The sequence below is a fragment of the Hyperolius riggenbachi genome, chromosome 9 (genome assembly GCF_040937935.1).
Source record: "Hyperolius riggenbachi isolate aHypRig1 chromosome 9, aHypRig1.pri, whole genome shotgun sequence".
Taxonomy (NCBI): Eukaryota; Metazoa; Chordata; class Amphibia; order Anura; family Hyperoliidae; genus Hyperolius; species Hyperolius riggenbachi.
The window spans coordinates 245,361,371-245,380,251 of NC_090654.1; the positions used below are offsets into that span (position 1 = coordinate 245,361,371).

General features: G+C 43.0%; 1 protein-coding gene and 1 pseudogene across 6 annotated transcripts in view; both read right to left on the minus strand.

Moving 5' to 3' along the window:
• Positions 1-7,786: 7,786 nt before the first annotated feature.
• ESR2 (estrogen receptor 2) overlaps positions 7,787-18,881 on the minus strand; it is a 153,307-nt gene continuing 142,212 nt past the window's right edge. For all 6 annotated transcript variants that reach the window (XM_068252056.1, XM_068252055.1, XM_068252059.1 and 3 more), the window contains 2 exons: positions 17,772-17,952; positions 7,787-8,675 (listed from right to left, as the gene is read on the minus strand). In XM_068252056.1, the coding sequence (XP_068108157.1) occupies positions 8,498-8,675; positions 17,772-17,952 (359 nt within the window). In that variant the 3' untranslated portion in view covers positions 7,787-8,497. The remainder of the gene's footprint in view (positions 8,676-17,771; positions 17,953-18,881) is intronic.
• Positions 15,273-15,390, minus strand: LOC137533702 (5S ribosomal RNA; annotated as a pseudogene).

Genomic DNA, 18,881 nt, shown 5'->3' on the forward strand with positions numbered 1-18,881 from the left:
TACTGCCACAAACATGAATCAATTTTATTGGAATTCCACATGAAAGACCAATATAAATTGGTGTACACATGAGAAGTGGAATGAAAATCATACATGATTCCAAATAACTGCAAAGTGGGGTTCGTAATTATTCGGGCCCCCTTTGATCTGAGTGCAGTCAGTTGCCCATAGACATTGCCTGATGAGTGCTAATGACTAAATAGAGTGCGCCTGTGTTTAATCTAATGTCAGTACAAATACAGCTGCTCTGTGACGGCCTCAGAGGTTGTGTAAGAGAATATTGGGAGCAACAACACCATGAACTCCAAAGAACACACCAGACAGGTCAGGGATAAAGTTATTGAGAAATTAAAGCAGGCTAAAGTTGGCCACACACGATACAATAAAATGATCCGATTTTATGGCAATTCAATAAAAATGATCGGATCTTCCGAAAAAAATCGAAAGCTTTTTTCTTTTTTTTTTTTTTTTTTTCATTCGACTGAAAAATCGGATCGGATTTCCAGTTTTCTTCAATTTTTATCGATTCGGAATGCCAGATATTTTTTTTCAATCTTTCTAAAGATTGTATGGTGCACGTTTGTCAATTTATTAATATACACAACCTAGCAATTTTGTCAGAGTTTCCAATCATTTTTATCATAATTGGGGAAATTGAACATACGTGTGTGGTACATTGGTAATATTTTTGAAATGTTACAGTCAGAAAAATTGATTGCAATTCTTAAATTGAACAGATATTTAAAAAATTGTATGGTGTGTGGCCACCTTTAGGCTACAAAAAGATTTCCAAAGCCTTGAACATCCCACAGAGCACTGTTCAAGCGATCATTCAGAAATGGAAGGAGTATGGCACAACTGTAAACCTACCAAGACAAGGCCGTCCACCTAAACTCACAGGCAGAACAAGGAGAGCGCTGATCAGAAATGCAGTCAAAAGGCCCATGGTGACTCTGGACGAGCTGCAGAGATCTACAGCTCAGGTGGGGGAATCTGTCCATCGGACAACTATTAGTCATGCATTGTACAAAGTTGGCCTTTATGGAAGAGTGGCAAGAAGAAAGCCATTGTTAACAGAAAAGCATAAGAAGTCCCGTTTGCAGTTTGCCACAAGCCATGTGGGGGACACAGCAAATATGTGGAAGAAGGTGCTCTAGTCCGATGAGAACAAAATAGCGTTTTGCATTTTGGCCAAAAAGTTCAATGTGTGGCAGAAAACTAACACTGCACATCACTCAGAACACACCATCCCCATTGTCAAATATGGTGGTGGCAGCATCATGCTCTGGGGGTGCTTCTCTTCAGCAAGGACAGGGAAGCTGGTCAGAGTTGATGGTAAGATGTATGGAGCTAAAAACAGGGCAATCTTGGAAGAAAAACTCTTGGAGTCTGCAAAAGACTTGAGACTGGGGCAGAGGTTCACATTCCAGCAGGACAATGACCCTAAACATAAAGCCAGGGCAACAATAGAATGGTTTAAAACAAAACATATCCATGTGTTCGATCTAAATCCAATCGAGAATCTGTGGCAAGATCTGAAAAACTGCTGTTCACAAATGCTGACCATCTAATCTGACAGAGCTGGAGCTGTTTTGCAAAGAAGAATGGGCAAGGATTTCAATATAATAATACAATACAATAACATTTCTATAGCGCTTTTCTCCCATAGGACTCAAAGCGCTTAGGCTATCTCCGATTCAGTGATTGGCATTTGCAGAAATATAACTTTTGTTGTGTGAATACTTCATCCTACTACCAAACTGAACAGGTGGGTTTTCAGTCTGGATTTAAACACATCCAGGTCTGTTGAGGTAAGGAATTCCAGAACGTAGGGGCAGCATGATAGAAGGCTCTGGGACCAAAAGTTTCCAAGTGGACTTTGGGTATGACTAGATTATTAGAACCTGTAGATCTGAGAATGCGGGGATTGCTACGTAGCTGCAACATATCTTTCATGTATCCAGGGCCCAGATTATTCAGGGATTTTCAGTCTCTAGATGTGCAAAGCTGGTAGAGACATACCCTAAAAGACTGCAGCGAAAGGTGGTTCTACAATTACAGCTGCCAAAGTATTGACTCAGGGGGCTGAATAATTACGCACTTTGCAATTTTTTTAAATGTTTGGAATCATGTATGATTTTCATTCCACTTCTCACGTGTACACCACTTTGTATTGGTCTTTCACGCGCAATTCCAATAACATTGATTCATGTTTGTGGCAATAATATGACAAAAGGTGGAAAACTTCAAGGGGGCCTTAAGAGACAGCCCTAAGAGATAGCTTGAGATAAGGTTTTACTGCAGGACAGTTCAAAGGGTCATTATTTCTGCTTAAAAGCCAGAGTGCGGTTATAAAACTGCAACTGTGACAGAATGCAATGTTATAAAAAAAAAGCTATATAACAAAATAAAAATGACTTTTCTTTGCTACTAATGTTCTATTCATTCTCTATACCAGTGTTTCCCAACTAGTGTGCCGCGGCATGTTGCCCGGTGTGCCGTACAGGTCTGGCCTCTCGCCAGACCTGTACCTACTTTAGGGTGCAGGAGGGGGGAAGTAGCGCTAGAAGGAGGGGCAGTGGAGGCAGCGGTGGGGAGGGGGGAAATATCCCCCCCTCCCTCACCTGGGACCCCTCCTTCTGCCTCTCTCCCCCTCCGTTTAGCGGTGGCAAGTGCGGCTCGTCGGCGGGGAGGCATACGGAGAATTACTCACCACTTCCGCGTTCCAAGCGCCGGCAACGTCAAGTCGTCACACATCTCCGCCTTCAATGCCGCCCACTGTTCTTCCTGATTAGCGGAAGCACAGTGGGCGGTATTGAAGGCGGAGATGTGTGACGACATGACGTTGCCGGCGCTTGGAACGCAGAAGTGGTGAGTAATTCTCCGTATGCCTCCCCGCCACCGCTAAACGGAGGGGGAGAGAGGCAGAAGGAGGGGTCCCAGGTGAGGGAGGGGGGGGGATATTTCCCCCCTCCCCACCACTGCCCCTCCTAGCGCTGCTTCCCCCCCTCCTGGGCATCTATACTGGGGGGAACTGTACTAGCTATACTGGGGGCAACGAAACTAGCTATACTGGGGGCAACGAAACTACCTACACTGGGGGCAACTAAACTAGCTATACTGGGGGCAACTATACTAGCTATACTGGGCACTATACTGGGGCACTACCTACCTATACTGGGCACTATGCTAGCTATACTGGGCACTATACTAGCTATCTGGGTACTATACTAGCTATACTGGGCACTTTACTGGCTATACTGGGGCACTACCTATCCATACTGGGACTATACTAGCTATACTGGGGCACTATACTAGCTATACTGGGGCACTATACTGGGGTAACTATACTAACCATACTGGGGCAACTAAACTCCCTATACTGGGGCAACTATGCTAGCTATGCAGCCGCCCCCCCCCCCCATAGCACGGCACTGTCCACTAGGTCGCGCAAACACCCGCGCCGCCGCCCCCCCGCCGCCGCCGCCGCCGTTCCCCGGAGAAAAATATGGTCAGAAAGTGTTCCCCGGCCCGGAAAAGGTTGGGAACCACTGCTCTATACTACACATACAATACATTATATCATACTTTTTTTTCACTTTAAATTGTCACTGTTTATTAGTGCAAATATGTATGTTCCTACAAAAGCAAATAAAAAGATAATCCAGTACTTAAAAATAAAAAATTATACTCCATCTCTTTCATCCTCTTCACATTTACCAGATCTATGACAATCGCTTCTTTTCCCAAGCAGCTGAATCTCGCATTTGTTATATACCACGGAGGTAGATTTGTCACAGCTGTTTGACAGTCAATTAAAAACCATCTAAAATAAACCATATTGTTTCTAAATGTCATTCGCCATAAAGCGTACAGTCTGTTCGCGCTGCAGAGAGAGGAACATTATGCGCCACGATTGTTTGGGCAAACGGGCACCTGCTGGCAGAAGGAAATGCTTTTGCATCCGCTACCGGCACTAAAGACTCTCTTCATGGGGCGAGCCGGGCATTGCGAGAAGCCAGCCAAGAAAAGATGTAAAGCTATTCGCGTTCTCGCTGAACGCTTACATTTATGTGTAATGGGTTGCCAACGCAATGAAGAAAAAAAATAAATTCCAAATAATCAAGTAAGTCTGCCGAGCTTTTTCCCCCCAATTATTATTTCTCCTCCAAATTTCCATGCAAATAATAAAAGCATTATTATGTACCGGAGAACCCAAAGAAATCAAAGGCTTCTCATTAAGGAAAACCAGGTGATGTGAGTTTGTACTGAGCGCCTGGATCGGCGAAGAGGGCACCACAATAACCGTGAGCTGGTGGGGGGTGCCGCGATGAATGCCTGTTTGTGGGGGACTGTAATAAATGCCTATTTGTAAGGGGGTTGTGCTAAACACCTGGTTGAGCAGGGTCAGGCTATTTAATGGGGAGGTACAAACAGAACCTGCTAAGCAAGAAAAAAAGAACGGTAGCAAAACAGCATTTGATGGCAAAAAGCAGAAAAAAAGCAAAAATAATTGGACTTGCTAGTATCCCCACCAAATGTCAGCCAGTTTCTTGCCTAGAGGCCATCTACTCTGACACAAGCAGGGCCATTTCTGACTACACACACACAATCTCTGTATGAAGAGGTGAAGGGCAGAATAACAGCAGGGTAACCTCAACAAAAGAATACACTACAGGGTAGCTGGAAATCAGCAAGACATCACAGAGGTACTAAAAAAAATTGGAATATAATCCGTACAAATGAAATCCTGATACAGGTACTCTGCAGTGAATAGCAAAGGATACAGTATGGTACCCTGTACACCAGGGGGTAACCCAGGCCTCCGTAGACGCACTGTATTGCGCGAAACGGCCGTCAGGCATCCTGTACCCTACACCCACCTCCACCTCGTGCTTCCTCTCACTCTGGTATGTGCACAATTTTGCAATTTTGTATTTTTGCACTTTTTCATACCTGCAACAATAAATTCATACCTACAGCAGTGCCAGCCTATCTCTCCACTCTTTTGACTGCTAACCCAGGCCTTTGCCTGGATGGGCCTATGCCCAGAAACGGCCATGCACATATAAGAGGTCTGGAATATTGTGGCTTCAGCTTGTTGATTAGCTGAAGACCATATTATAGCTGAGGCATCTTTAGCAAATCTTGTTGGTAAATGGTAGCATGAAAAAAAATAAAAAAACACATTTGTGGTCTTTTGAGCAACTTTGTTAACAGGTCTTTTAAATACAGGACCATAGCCTGTTCCTGGTGAGAGATTCACAAAGTGGGGCTCTACATACAGACATGGCCATATTTACCATAAGGCACTGTAGGCTCCTGCCTGCAGGCGACTTATGTGGGAGAGGCGATAACCCTCCCCTCCTCCCTGCCGATGCAGAGATACCGCTGTTGTGCACCCTCTGTCCAATGCACATGTATGCACCACAAGGGCAAGCAGCAGGACTCACCCTTTTTCCCCTTTGGGATTGAAAACTACAATTCCCGCCATGCACCTCACCAGCTGCTCTCTGCACTTCCACCAGCAGTAGTTTCGCTCAGGTCTGCCAGCTGTGGACCAGTAGTGCAGGGAGTTCTTTGTGTTAGCTGTGGGAGTTCCTTGTGTTAGCGGTATATGTCGGGGCTCAGTGCATGGGAGGAGAATGGCTGACAGCAGCTTCTGGATCTGAATCACTGTTAGTGACATGGCACAAGGATTAGAGTGTAAGATCCCAAGGACTGTCTCAGTCACTAAGGTTGGCATGAGACAGTGATTAGAGTGTAAGATTACAAGGACAATTAGTGACATACATAGGGAATAGGATTAGAGTTCAGAATATTTTTACTTAGGGGCATGGCCTGCATTGAGGCTTAGGGTGCCATAATGCCTGTGCCTACAGACCCCAGAGTTCTAAATCCAGCCCCACGTTATCTTCCTATTTTAAAAAAATCAGATTAGACGTGGCGAATGGCTGTTCGCTGCTTTTCATGGAGATAGCCAACCGCTGGTGGTGATTGGTCATCAATATCCAAAACTAGTACCCAATGGTAAAGAGTGAAACGATACAAGCGCCTCCAAAAAGGGTCGCTCGTATTGTTGACCTGAGGAAGCAGGTAAAACACGGCAAACGCGTTAATACCCTTGTTTTGGTACTAATAAAATCATGTTTAACTTGCTAAGGACCCCCTCACGCCAAAAAACAATTAAATAGATCTATACACAGAACAAGTACTTGTATTCCTATGCCCCATGTCTCCCGTGACTATGAACACATACATGGACGGTGGTGGTGGTGGGGATGGGGGGGGGGGGGGTGTAAACTCACTATAGCCGGAGAACAACAGAGACAACAAAGATATACATAAGATGGTTAGCTAAAAAAAAAAAAAAAAACCTATATTGGCCAATTCAACTAGCCAAAGTATAACAGCAGAATTTGAAAGGAGGCTTGTTTCAGAGAAATGTTGTTCAGCTCCAGCAACCCGCTTGGTGGTGAACAGAGGACCTCCATACACCACTGCATTAGCACATCACTGGATGAAGATTGCCAGAACAGAACCGGATGACCTCATTTCAGCCGATATAGATTGCACTATCTTGACCTTTGTAAAAAAAAGCTGGCTATAGGTGTCTGCCAATTATCTGCAGACTAAAGGTGACTACTAACGGTGCGGTTTTTAGTGATAATTTTTTTTTTTACAAAGGTCATTTAAATTTAAATAAAAGAGTGCATTTAACCAATGCACATCATTAAAGGATTCCAGACTTCCTGCCATGCAGATCGTCCAGCTCCTGGCAAACATTAAGGGCCGATTGGGCCCAACGCTTCTCTGTTTTCATACAATACGATCTGAATAATAATAATCTGATTAATTCACATAATCCTGCAACAACTCTTATTATTTGAATTTCAGTGACCACTCCTTATCGCTGGGGACTGTTTGTACAGTAATTATTCCTAAAATCTGTCCCAGATACTCCAAGTTTTTGTACTTCAAAAAAGACTTCTATGTCAAGGACAGGGTCCACCTGCACTGCAATCAGAATAACGCTAAGGAGCCTGTGCCTGCCATGGCAGCAGGCGTATTTGTAAAGAGTTAAAGGGCAGCAGCAGGCTTACTTGTAGACAGTTACAGGGCAGCAGCAAACTTATTTTTGGAAAAACTACTTTGCTGGTCATCACAATTCCTGTCTACAAGTCCCACCTCCTCATGTAGACGCATTTCTACAGTGTTAGTGATAGTAGGCAGTGGCTTAACTAGGGGGGAGCTGGCCAGAGGTGTGCGAGAGCCCAGATTACTAACCCTCCTTTTCTCTGATAGTCCAGAGCAAGTGGTGGTTTGTGGCTACACATGTTATGGGTGCGAAGATCCTGATGGTCAAACTTGTTTAATAACCCTTGTATGATGGACCCCCACATTGTGAGGGTCATCAAGGAAAGGCAAGGGAAGGGTTGTGAACATTAAGGGTGCCCAATCAAAGTTCTGCTGGGGACCCCATGATTTGTAGTTTGTTTGTTATGCCCTTGATAGTAGGATGTGTAATCTGGCTTATATTGATTTACCTTCTTTGGTTATCACCTGATCTACCTACCAACTGGATACAGAGAGGATATGTATAATATATATATAGGTTATACTGCAATGGGGAGCACATCTGGCCCATGGAGAAGACCTTCTATCCAACACTTTTACTTCAGTACACTCATATTCACTTACCATCCAGATTGCTATTAGAATTTGCCATGTTCAATGTTGGGTTTAATTGAATTTAACAGACCAGGGCAGCAGAATTTAAAGAGAGTTTGAAAAACACAAAAACATGTCTTTAATATCAAACAGTTTTACATTTGCGGACAATGTTATGAAATATTCCACACAAGGCATTTTCATTCTTTCACCAGATGCCTCAAGACTAAAGCTCTCATCTCGCACAATCACACTGCAAACCATCTGTTTCTCTTGAGCCAATGGTATTAAATATCACCGCGCACTTTGTAAAGTTCATCACAACAGAACAAGACGCTGGTAAGATCGCCATTGCTTTCCTCACATTTAATCTGTGCAAAGCTTCCAGCAATATTAAACTTTACAGACGTAGGTACAAGTAGCTTTCGCCCGCCCACCATCCAATAGTTTACTGGCCAGGCTGGTAAAAACGGCATTTGTTCTCAACGTTATTAAGACGACAGAGTTATTAAAAATCAGTAAGGCCAGAATAGTTCCCCGGAAGAGGTAACCACTGTAGGACTGAGCCTCGGTCCCGTCTTAGAAATATGTACAAATTATGTGCATGCAAATTGCGCAAACAACTCACCTGAGAATCCCTTATAAAATTATCTTCTCATAATAGCTATACAAAGCACAGTCCTCTCATTTTATCCACATTCCATAATATGGAACAGAATAAGGCAGAATAAACCACGTCCTTTTTTGTTGGATAGAATTCGGTAAACATTTGCAGGTTGAGTTCAGTCAGCGGTTTGCACAGACGTTACCCCAGAGGCGGGGCCAGTCACTGGGAGGGCTGGGAGGCGGGATCCCTGCTGTCAGCTCTGGAGCTGTAGCTGGTAGCTGCCATGGGCTTCCTTTGGTCGCGGAGGGTGTGGGCATTCAGCATTTCTAGCAGCAGGTCGTAGACAGGAACCACATTCTTACACTTCATGCTGAGAAGGTGCTCCATCCCTTTGTTGCTGCAACCAACAAGTGTCATGTTAGGAATAGGCTTGCATAAAACGAGGCACGCAGATACAGTGGCTTGCACAAGTATTCGGCCCCCTTGAAGTTACAGGGCAATACTGGAAGAAATCCTCTTGGAGACTGCAAAAGACTTGAGACTGGGGCAGATGTTCACCTTCTAGCAGGACAACGACCCTAAACATAAAGCCAGGGCAACAATGGAATGGTTTAAAACAAAACCTATCCATGTGTTACAATTGCCCAGTCAAAGTCCAGATCTAAATCCAATCGAAAATCTGTGGCAAGATCTGAAAACTGCTGTTCACAAACGCTGTCCATCTAATCTGACTGAGCTGGAGCTGTTTTGCAAAGAAGAATGGGCAAGGATTTCAGTCTCTAGATGTGCAAAGCTGGTAGAGACATACCCTAAAAGACTGGCAGCTGTAATTGCAGCAAAAGGTGGTTCTACAAAGTGTTGACTCAGGGGGGCTGAATAATTACGCACACCTCACTTTTTAGTTATTGATTTATAAAAAATGTTTGGAATCATCGATTATTTTCGTTCCACATCTCACGTGTACACCACTTTGTATTGGTCTTTCATGTGGAATTCCAATAAAATTGATTCAGGTTTGTGGCAGTAATGTGACAAAATGTGGAAAACTTCAAGTTGGCCGAATACTTTTGCAAGCCACTGTATATGTAGAATGATCTACTGTATTACAGTATAATCTTATTATAGTAAACTCTGACATTGACAACTGGGGCCCATAGCAAAATTGTCACATCAACCCACAACAAAGTTTACTCTTACCATGCTGGTTTCTCTGACCAAAAAAAATGAATCTAAAAAAAAATGATAAGTTTTAAAGGAAGAATATCTGTTGCCCATAGCAACCCATTAGTCCCATAGTTCCCATAGCAACCCATTAGTACAGTGTCATTTTGAAATCCTTATACATTTTATTCATCATGTTACTTTTATCACTGTCATTACCAATTCTGTACATCATATTCTATATTTTGTATAGTTTTTGTATTTTGTCACTAATTATGTATCTTGTATATTGGTGCACACCATTGCCTGTATTGCCATGTATGTACCCCATGTTAGTTTCATGTACAGCGCCACGGAATATGTTTGCGCTTTATAAATCAATAATTATAATAATAATAAAAAGGGAGATAATCTGGTTGCTCCTGGCAGCGACACCATTCATCCAACTTTTCTTAGAAAAGACCGTTGGATGCTAATGTCTACTTATATGAGGCAATTATGGAGAACATGGTTTTGGATAGTGGCTTTGCTAATGCACCACAAGACAATGTTCCTAAGCTTTGCCGTCACAGGTGAGACCATGCCACCAGTCTGTTCTAACCTACAATCTTATTATTACAGCAAAGCTGAGATCTTCACACACATTTTCCATTTTCACAGAAAACCCTTTGCATTATTTAATCAAAAATGAGACCAAAAACAATGTTTTTTTTCCCTTTGTATTGGTCTTGGGTAGAATGTGAAGGGTTGAAACTTCTGTCCCAGTGCTAGAGGTATGGAGGGGATGCTTAAAGAGAAACTCCGACCAAGAATTGAACTTTATCCCAATCAATAGCCGATACCCTCTTTTACATGAGAAATCTATTCCTTTTCACAAACAGACCATCAGGGGGCACTGTATGGCTGATATTGTGGTGAAACCCATCCCACTTGTGGTGAAACCCATCCCACTCCTGGCAGTTTCCTGTCTGTGAACCTTGCTGCATTGTGGGAAATAGCTGTTTACAGCTGTTTCCAACTGCCAAAAAAGCATGCAGCAGCTACATCACCTGCCAACAGTAAAAATGTCACCATGTAATAAATGTCAGAATGTAAATCAGGGAGAGGAAAGATTTTACAATGAGCAAACACTGACTAAATCATTTATACATAATTCTTGTAAAAATGAAGCACTTTTTTTATTACATTATTTTCACTGGAGTTCCTCTTTAAGCCACACCATACAGTTTAGAGACTGAGAACATGGAGAAGACAATCACTACAACACAAAAAAACAACAACAAAAACAAAACAGACGTGATCACATACAATTCACTGTGAATTTCTGTAAGAATTGCCAAAAAATTAAGACACCCTCTAATAAGGAGTTGGTCCACCTGATCACAGCTGATATTCTTCTTGGCATGGACACGATGCTATATACATGCACAATAAAAGCAAAGTAGTGTAGTTCCACCCCTAAATATGATCTAGTACAAATCCCATATGAATATATACGGGGCTTTAAATGAACAAATGAGTCTCTTATTCTTCTTCAAATATCTTCACGACTGCGGACACGCATGTAAACACAATTTCGGATTCTAATCCACAAAAAACGACTGCCTGACACGTTCCAAAGACCGCCTCCTCAGAGGCAACACAGCGCACACACACACACACACACACACACACACACACACACACACACACATATATATCAACCACAGACCCTCATACGATAGGAGACCGGAATCTGAACAAGCTCAAAGACTAGTGAACACCAACGGATCCTGGACGCCGTGGCTCGTCCAAGGAAAAGCAAGAGACAGACACGATGCTGATACTGTTGCTGAGGAATGTTGGCCAATGGTGGCCACTAACGGTCCAATTTTTTAGTGAAAAATCGTTCGAGTGGTCAGAAATTCTGATCTGATAGGTTGTAAATAATCTCCATTGATGGGCACAATCGATTACGAATGATTATAAAAATAGTAGTCCGATTGGATTTTTGTCAAACCAAAATTTGGGTTTTCTAGCTGGTTGTGATAGATAGGAAGCAAAGATTAGTTGGTTGATGGTGCAGTGAACGATTTTTCTTCCGAACAGAATTATCTGATCACTCGAACGTTTTTTCACTAGAAATTGGATCGTTCGTGCCATCCTTTAGTTGAGTCAGATTGGATGGTGGCGCTTTCAAGCTTTGAAGTGATCTTTTGATTTCGTCCCACAAATGCTCAATAGTATTGAGGTCAGGGGACTGAGCTGGCCATGGAAGCAGGTTAGACTCAAATTGGTTTGAGGATCATCAATCAGAGACCGACTGAGCACAGTGGTGAGGGCCCACAACAAATGTCTTCCTATTTTCCTCAAAGATCAAAGCAGGTAACTTCGGCGCAGGGCGCTCATCGCTGAAGCTGGGCGCCCTCACAGCAGCAATGCTATGATGCGTGCCCAGTGCAAGAGTAATTTGGGGATTCAGTGATCAACAGACCACGAATTGCATCTCCCTCCAAGTCGCTAAAACTCAGAGGGGGAATAGTATTTAATGCCACCACGAAATTTTGCGGCAGCAGGAAGAGCCGTCGTTCCGTTCTGCCCTGTACCCAACTCACCAATGGCCTTCTGCTGCTAAAGCTCATCCATCATGGAGCAAATATGCTGGCATGAAACCAACTAACGTTGATTCAGGTAAAACATCTAATCTAATCTGTACATAGTTTATTGCAAGCTTTGGTAACGTTACGTTTCTTCATCAAGTATTATACCCACTTGAGGACCATAGGCTTATACCCCCCTAGTGACCAGGCTATTGTTTACAATTTAGGCTTGCTGCAGGGCCGTACAACTCAGCCTTTTTTTTTATTATTTTCACAGCGATCGGCTGTCATAGGCACCACAAATAAGGCACTTTATTACAAATACACAGCAAATCCATAGTTACCCTCCCCTTTAAAACCATAAAATTAGCTGCCAGCTTGATATGAGAATAGGACCTATACTTTAAAGGAGTGCTCTCCAATTATCCGTATACTGGTTTATAAATTATCTTCAGAGCCCCCAGGAAATGTTTCCACAATTTTAATCCTCATAAAGCAAGTCAGGCGACATAGATAGTATCAGTCCTCCATTAGCCATCCATTTCACAGTGATATTGCACACCTCTAGCCTCTACGCTCCTCATTACATGCGTGGCCTAATTACATAGCCGCATACCCGACTTGCTGCTACTGCAGACCGACAATTTCAACTTTGTTCTATATGTTACCTTCTGTCTGTGAGACTTTATGACAAGTTCAGGTAGATATCCCACATTCTGTTTATGTCATAGGCATCAGCCTATGACAGCCGATTGCTTCTGAGCCTCCATGGAGACAGCCATGTCACATGGCTGTCCCCAGTACAGCCCTGCCTTAGAACGCAGTGCTGTACACTGTATATAGACAGCTGTTTTGCCGTCTAACAGTCTCCTAGTGGCAATCGCCGCTGGGTGACTGATGACAGAGCGGAGTCCCCAGTAGAAAAACCGACGGCTTCTTTTCCGAGACCGCGGTCTTTCTGAAAAAGAAATAAAAAATCACTTCCTCCTTATAGTTCCTGTAAGCGAGCGTGCTCGCTCACAGGATAGAAAAACAAACAAAAAAAAATCACTGTGGCCAAATAGTAAAACTACATGCACATACATTTTTATTACAAAAAGACACAATAAATTACATTTAAAATTAACTGTTTACCTCCCACACCCAAAAATTAACTAAAAAAAAAAAAAATTACAATAAAAAAAAACCAAATAGTTACCTAAGGGTCTGAACTTTTTTAATATGCATGTGAAGAGGGTATACAACTAATATTTTTTAAATTATAACTTGTAAATAGTGATGGAGGCAAAACTAAAAAAATGCACCTTTATTTCCAAATAAAATATTGGCACCATACATTGTGATAGGGACATAATTTAAATGGTATAATAACTGGGACAAATGAGCAAACAAAACACGTAGGGTTTAATTATGGTAGCACGTATTATTTTAAAACTATAATGGTGGAAAGCTGAGAAATAATGAATTTTTTCAATTTTTTTCTTAATATTCCTGTTAAAATGCATTTAGAAAAAAATAATTCTTAGCAAAATGTACCACCCAAATAAAGACTACGTGGTGGCGGAAAAAACAAGATACAGATCAATTAATTGTAATAATTAGTGATAAAGTTATTGGCGAATGAATGGGAGGTGAAAATTGCTCGGATGCATCTGGTGAAAAACGACTGAAGGCTGAAGTGGTTAATGGCAAGGTCAATAAATAGTCATAAGTGATCTAGCAAAAAACCAATGTTAGTTACCTGATAACATCCTTTTTAGTAACCTCCAGGACAGGTCCACCACGAGAACGACAGGCTCCTCCCAGGAACAGGAAACGTCCAGATAGAGTACTCTATAAATCTTTGTCCAACCCCTTGATCCTCAGTCAATTCCAAGTACTGTTCCTAAAAACAAAGGGGTTTTAATATTCATACTGCATATACATATACTTTTCTTGTACTTCTATACACATATAAATTCTATACTCGGGTGGGTTACGGACCTGTCCTGGAGGTTACTAAAAAGGATGTTACCAGGTAACTAACATTGGTTTTTCCATTAACCTCCAGGACAGGTCCACCACGAGAAGATGAGCAAGAATCTTACCAATTTTGGGTGGGCTGACTGCCTGCAGGATTTTCCTTCTAAATGATTGCTGCCTTGCAGACATCAGGTTCATTCTGTAGTGTCTAGAGAAGGTGCTTAGACTTAAACATGTAGCCGCTCTGCAGATTTCTTCTGGCGTAGCACCCGCTCTGTAAGCCCATGAAGTGGCTGCTGCTCTGGCTGAATGGGCTCTAACTGTATTTAACACAGTATTTCCTGTAATCCTATAGGCTTCCTCTATGCAGTTTTACCCATTTAGCTATAGATCCTTTTGACATCTTTCCGCCTCTTGTAGCACCTGAAGTGTTGACTAGCAAGGCTCTAGAACTCCTAAACTCCGCTACCCTCTCTAAGTAGCATATAAGACATCCTTTGACGTCTAACCCCGGCTCTTCTTCAAATAACGGTAATACATCCTTAAATATTGTACAAAAAGGTTCGTCGCAACATAGGGCCTCTAACTTATTCACCCGTCTAGCCGAGGTAATAGCTATGAGAAATACAATCTTCATTGTTAGGAGTCTGAAGGGAATTTATGATATGGGTTCAAAGGTCTCTATTTTCAATACCTTCAAAACTAAGGATACATCCCAACTTTCCTATTCACCATAGGTTTCCTTCCTACTGGATTTAAAATATTGGATGATAAGGGGGTCCTTTGCTAACCCTACCTCCCGAAAGGTAGATATTCCCACTACCTGTACCTTTAAGGTACTTAATGACATATTCTTTGCTACACCATCCTGTAGAAACCCTAAAACAGTCGGTACTTATTCACCCTTGAACCCTGACTCTTCCTGCCACATATTGAAGGTTTTCCAATATCTTAAGTATACTTTCCTTGTCCCTTCTTCCTACAGTCTAACAAGGTACTGATGACCCTCTCTTAAACTCCCTTTATCCTTAGAGGGGACTTCTCAGAAGCCAGGCTGACAGGTTTAGATTTGTAAAATCCGTGGAATCAGTTGGATTGGTGGAAACACATAACCCTTGTCGAATATTCCCTCATTTGGATTCAAGGGGTAAAGCCTCCTGCACCTTGCTGTGTTAATCAATGCCGAGGTTTTTGCGTTTACCTTGATGTTCTCGGCTGCTGCGTCAATTATATAGTCTGTGGCCTTGGAAACTACTTCTAATGATTCTAGAATCTCCTGCTTAGAAGCTCCTCACCTGCAGCACCTGGGGTTCACAGCCGGTCTCCCATGCAGCTACTAACCAGGCCTGAAGCCGCTTAGCCTCCACGATCTGACGAGAGCGGCGCTTTCGGCTTAGTGTGGCCGCAGGCCTTATATACCATAGCTGGGATCTGAACCCAGTATGCAGTGTGTAGTAGCTAGTAGGTAACTGTCTTAACCTCTAGACCATGAAGTTCCACACTACCTTTTTAACCCATAGAGATATAACTCTTGCTACACATGTTGTAGCTGCTGCTGGTCTAAAATTTGCACCTGCTGCTGTCCAGGCCTTTTTAAGGGCAATTCTACTTCCTTATCTTGTGGATTTTTCAGACACCCCAGATCCTCAAAGGCTAATTTGTTGTCTTTATTAACCTGTGAGAATGCTGCATCAAGCTTGGGACATCTATCCCAAGTCTTAACATCTTTTTACCTTTATGTTTAATAGGCTGAGACTCAGCATTTGGTATCTCCACGGTCGGCATGGACGTACTCGTACCTGTAATTACTGCCTCTGTTGCTGGGGGGATAGCAGAGGCAAATACTTCTCTTAATGATTTAATTGTGTCAGCCATTTCTCTTTTAACAGCTGACATTAATTCTTCCTTTAAACCCCCTGATTGTTCCTGTATTAGTTTTACTAAACAAGGTTGGCAAAACTGATTATTATAATTATGGGCCATTTTTGCATCACAGAGCGGGCACCGCCTTCTTGGCCTTGTCGGCTCAGTAGACTCCGGGCCCTATAATAACAATCAAACAACAAAAATAATGTCATCCCTCTTTCTCAAACCAAAAGGGAAAAAACACCCTGGTGCACAAATATCAAGAGTGATAGCAACCCTGAGACCAGGAAAAGAAGGAACATGTATAAAGATATCATATACATATAATCCATCTGAAATCTATAATATATATAACTCTTTGCATATAGTAGTCAAGGGAATATATCATAAAGGCCAATCATATAACTGTTATGTTGCCCATACCCTAATGGTTTACACATATATCTATGAGGTCTTAATATCCAAACATATATATACACATCTCCGTATATCTCCCCGAATAATCTGTACCAGCATTCTATTCTATGCACAGTTATACAGACCTCAGATCAGACGCTAAGCAGGCTGTTATGTTATACTGCATAGTCTCAATTTAATAACAGACCTCAGTACAGACGCGGCATAGGGCGTACAGCTCATACCATATAGGTCACCAAGCCTCCGCCACGCTTACCTTTCCTGGCTCCTGCTTAGCGTCCATCCCGCTCCGTTCAGCACACGAACGGCCGAACCATGCAGGCTTCCGGCGTCTCTTCCCCCACGCGACCGGAAGTGACGCCGCGTAAGGGCGGAAGTACGTCACGCGTACACCGCCATTGAGGGCAATCAGCTGCCTACCCTCTGGAGGCCCGCATGACTATCCACGTCACCTCCGGCGCGCCATTAGCCTCCGCTCCAGGGGAATCATGGACGCCGCGCGTGTCCTCCGGATCCACCGCAACTCGGGCAGCCAGGACAGCCATGGGAGAAGGTAACTCTCGCTTTCTCCCCACCAGACCCCAACACCTCTCTAGGCAGGTCCACCATCCGCCGCCAACCGGGTCCCAAACACACCTGGTCTGACGGACCGGCGAGCGACCAGAGCACTCCTTGTTCCCTGGAACAGGAAACGTCAACTGAGGATCAAGGGGTTGGACAAAGATTTATAGAGTACTCTATCTGGACGTTTCCTGTTCCTGGGAGGAGCCTGTCGTTCTCGTGGTGGACCTGTCCTGGAGGTTAATGGAAAAAAAGCCCTTAAAGGGAACCTAAACTGAGAGGGACACGGATGTTTCCTTTTAAACAATACCAGTTGCCTGGCAGTCCTGCTGATCTATGTGGCTGCAGTAGTGGCTGAATCACACACCTGAAACAAGCATGCAGCTAATCCAGTCTGACTTCAGTCAGAGCACCTGATCTGCATGCTTGTTGAGGGGCTGTGGCTAAAAGTATTAGAGACACAGGATTAGCAGGAGAGTCAGGCAACTGGTATTATTTTAAAAGGAACAATCCATATCCTTCTCAGTTTAGGTTCCCTTTAATACACGTTGGTTACAATGTCAATAGCCTAGCGCTTAGGGTAGGCAGGCAGGTAGTGCAGAGTTTGCAGCACAGAGGTAAGGGCAGGAAAGCTGTCAGCAGTCATAGCAACACTCAATACGGTATACAGACTGCTAGTAGTAGGAGAAATGTGTGTCATTTATAAGCAGCCAGGGAGTTCTCATGGGAGCAGATCAGTAATTAGTTATAATTGCACTGATAGGGGCTTCATTTTGGGTTGTTTTAGGGTATGTTATAAGCAGGGGGTAACTAGAGGGGAGCAGCACCACAAAAGGGACCCAGAGCTGTGGAAATTAAGCCTACCTTACTAATCCCAATTTTTTTCTCGGTATTTGCGGTGAAAAACATTGGTAATATTATATTGTGAGTAGACTGTGTGAACGTACCTGGCATGCCGTACATGAGAGAGCAGCATCAGTAGATTGGCCAGGCGGGTGGACTGCTGGCGGAACGGGATCCCGCTTTTGGCGATGACCCAGACCAGTCCATCGGTAACTGTGTTCAGCAGCTGGTGCAGCTTCCGACTGCTGTCCGACTCCTCCTCAGAGCTCGAGAGTGGAAACATGTCTGCGGGTCATACATACACCAATCACTCACAGAATTTACTGTATTTAATCCATTTACTTATTTTGTCGAGTACCAATAAAGGTTTTAGAAAAAAATATTTGTATGAAAACATGAAACATTATATATGAATGCTTAATTTTTGGAGCTTCACCCTCCGGTGAGACTGTCTAACACAAAGTTTATTGCTGTTAAAGGACCACTGTTGCGAAAATCTTAAAATGTAAAATATATGTAAACATATACAAGTGCTTTTCACCCAGAGTAAAATGAGCCATACATTACTTTTCTCCTATGTTGCTGCCACTTACAGTAAATAGAAATCTGACAGAACCGACATGTTTTGGACTAGCCCATCTCCTCATGGGGGATTCTCAAGGATTTCTTTATTTTCAAAAGCACTTAGTGAATGGCAGTTGCTCCGTCCAACTGCCAAAAAGTGTACGGTGAGCAGGGAGGCGGGCCAGCATCTTTGTATAAATCTTTTTCAGGGAGTGTCTTTATAAAGAACAAAAGCCTTGCTGAGAATCCCCTATGGAGAGGTGGACCAGCCCAAAATCTGTCGGTAATGTCAGATTTCTACTACTTACGGTAAGTGACAGCAACATGTGAGAAAATTAATTTATGGCTCATTTTACTGTGGAAGAAACATACTTCTTATTTGTATGCGTTTATCAATATTTTAAATTTTAAGATATTCACGATAGTGGTCCTTTAAGGGTAAGAAAAGCTTATAGGGGTTAATGCACCTAGTAAACGCTCATTGCACTGATAGCGTGACGAGCATTACCATAGCAACACATGTAAACAGTGTATGCACAGTCCAGGTGTAGTGTAGTGCGTGCTACTCTACCCCATCACAATCGTACACCGTTTATGTCCATTGCTATGGTAATGCATGTCACACTATCAGCGCAACAAGCGTTACTAGG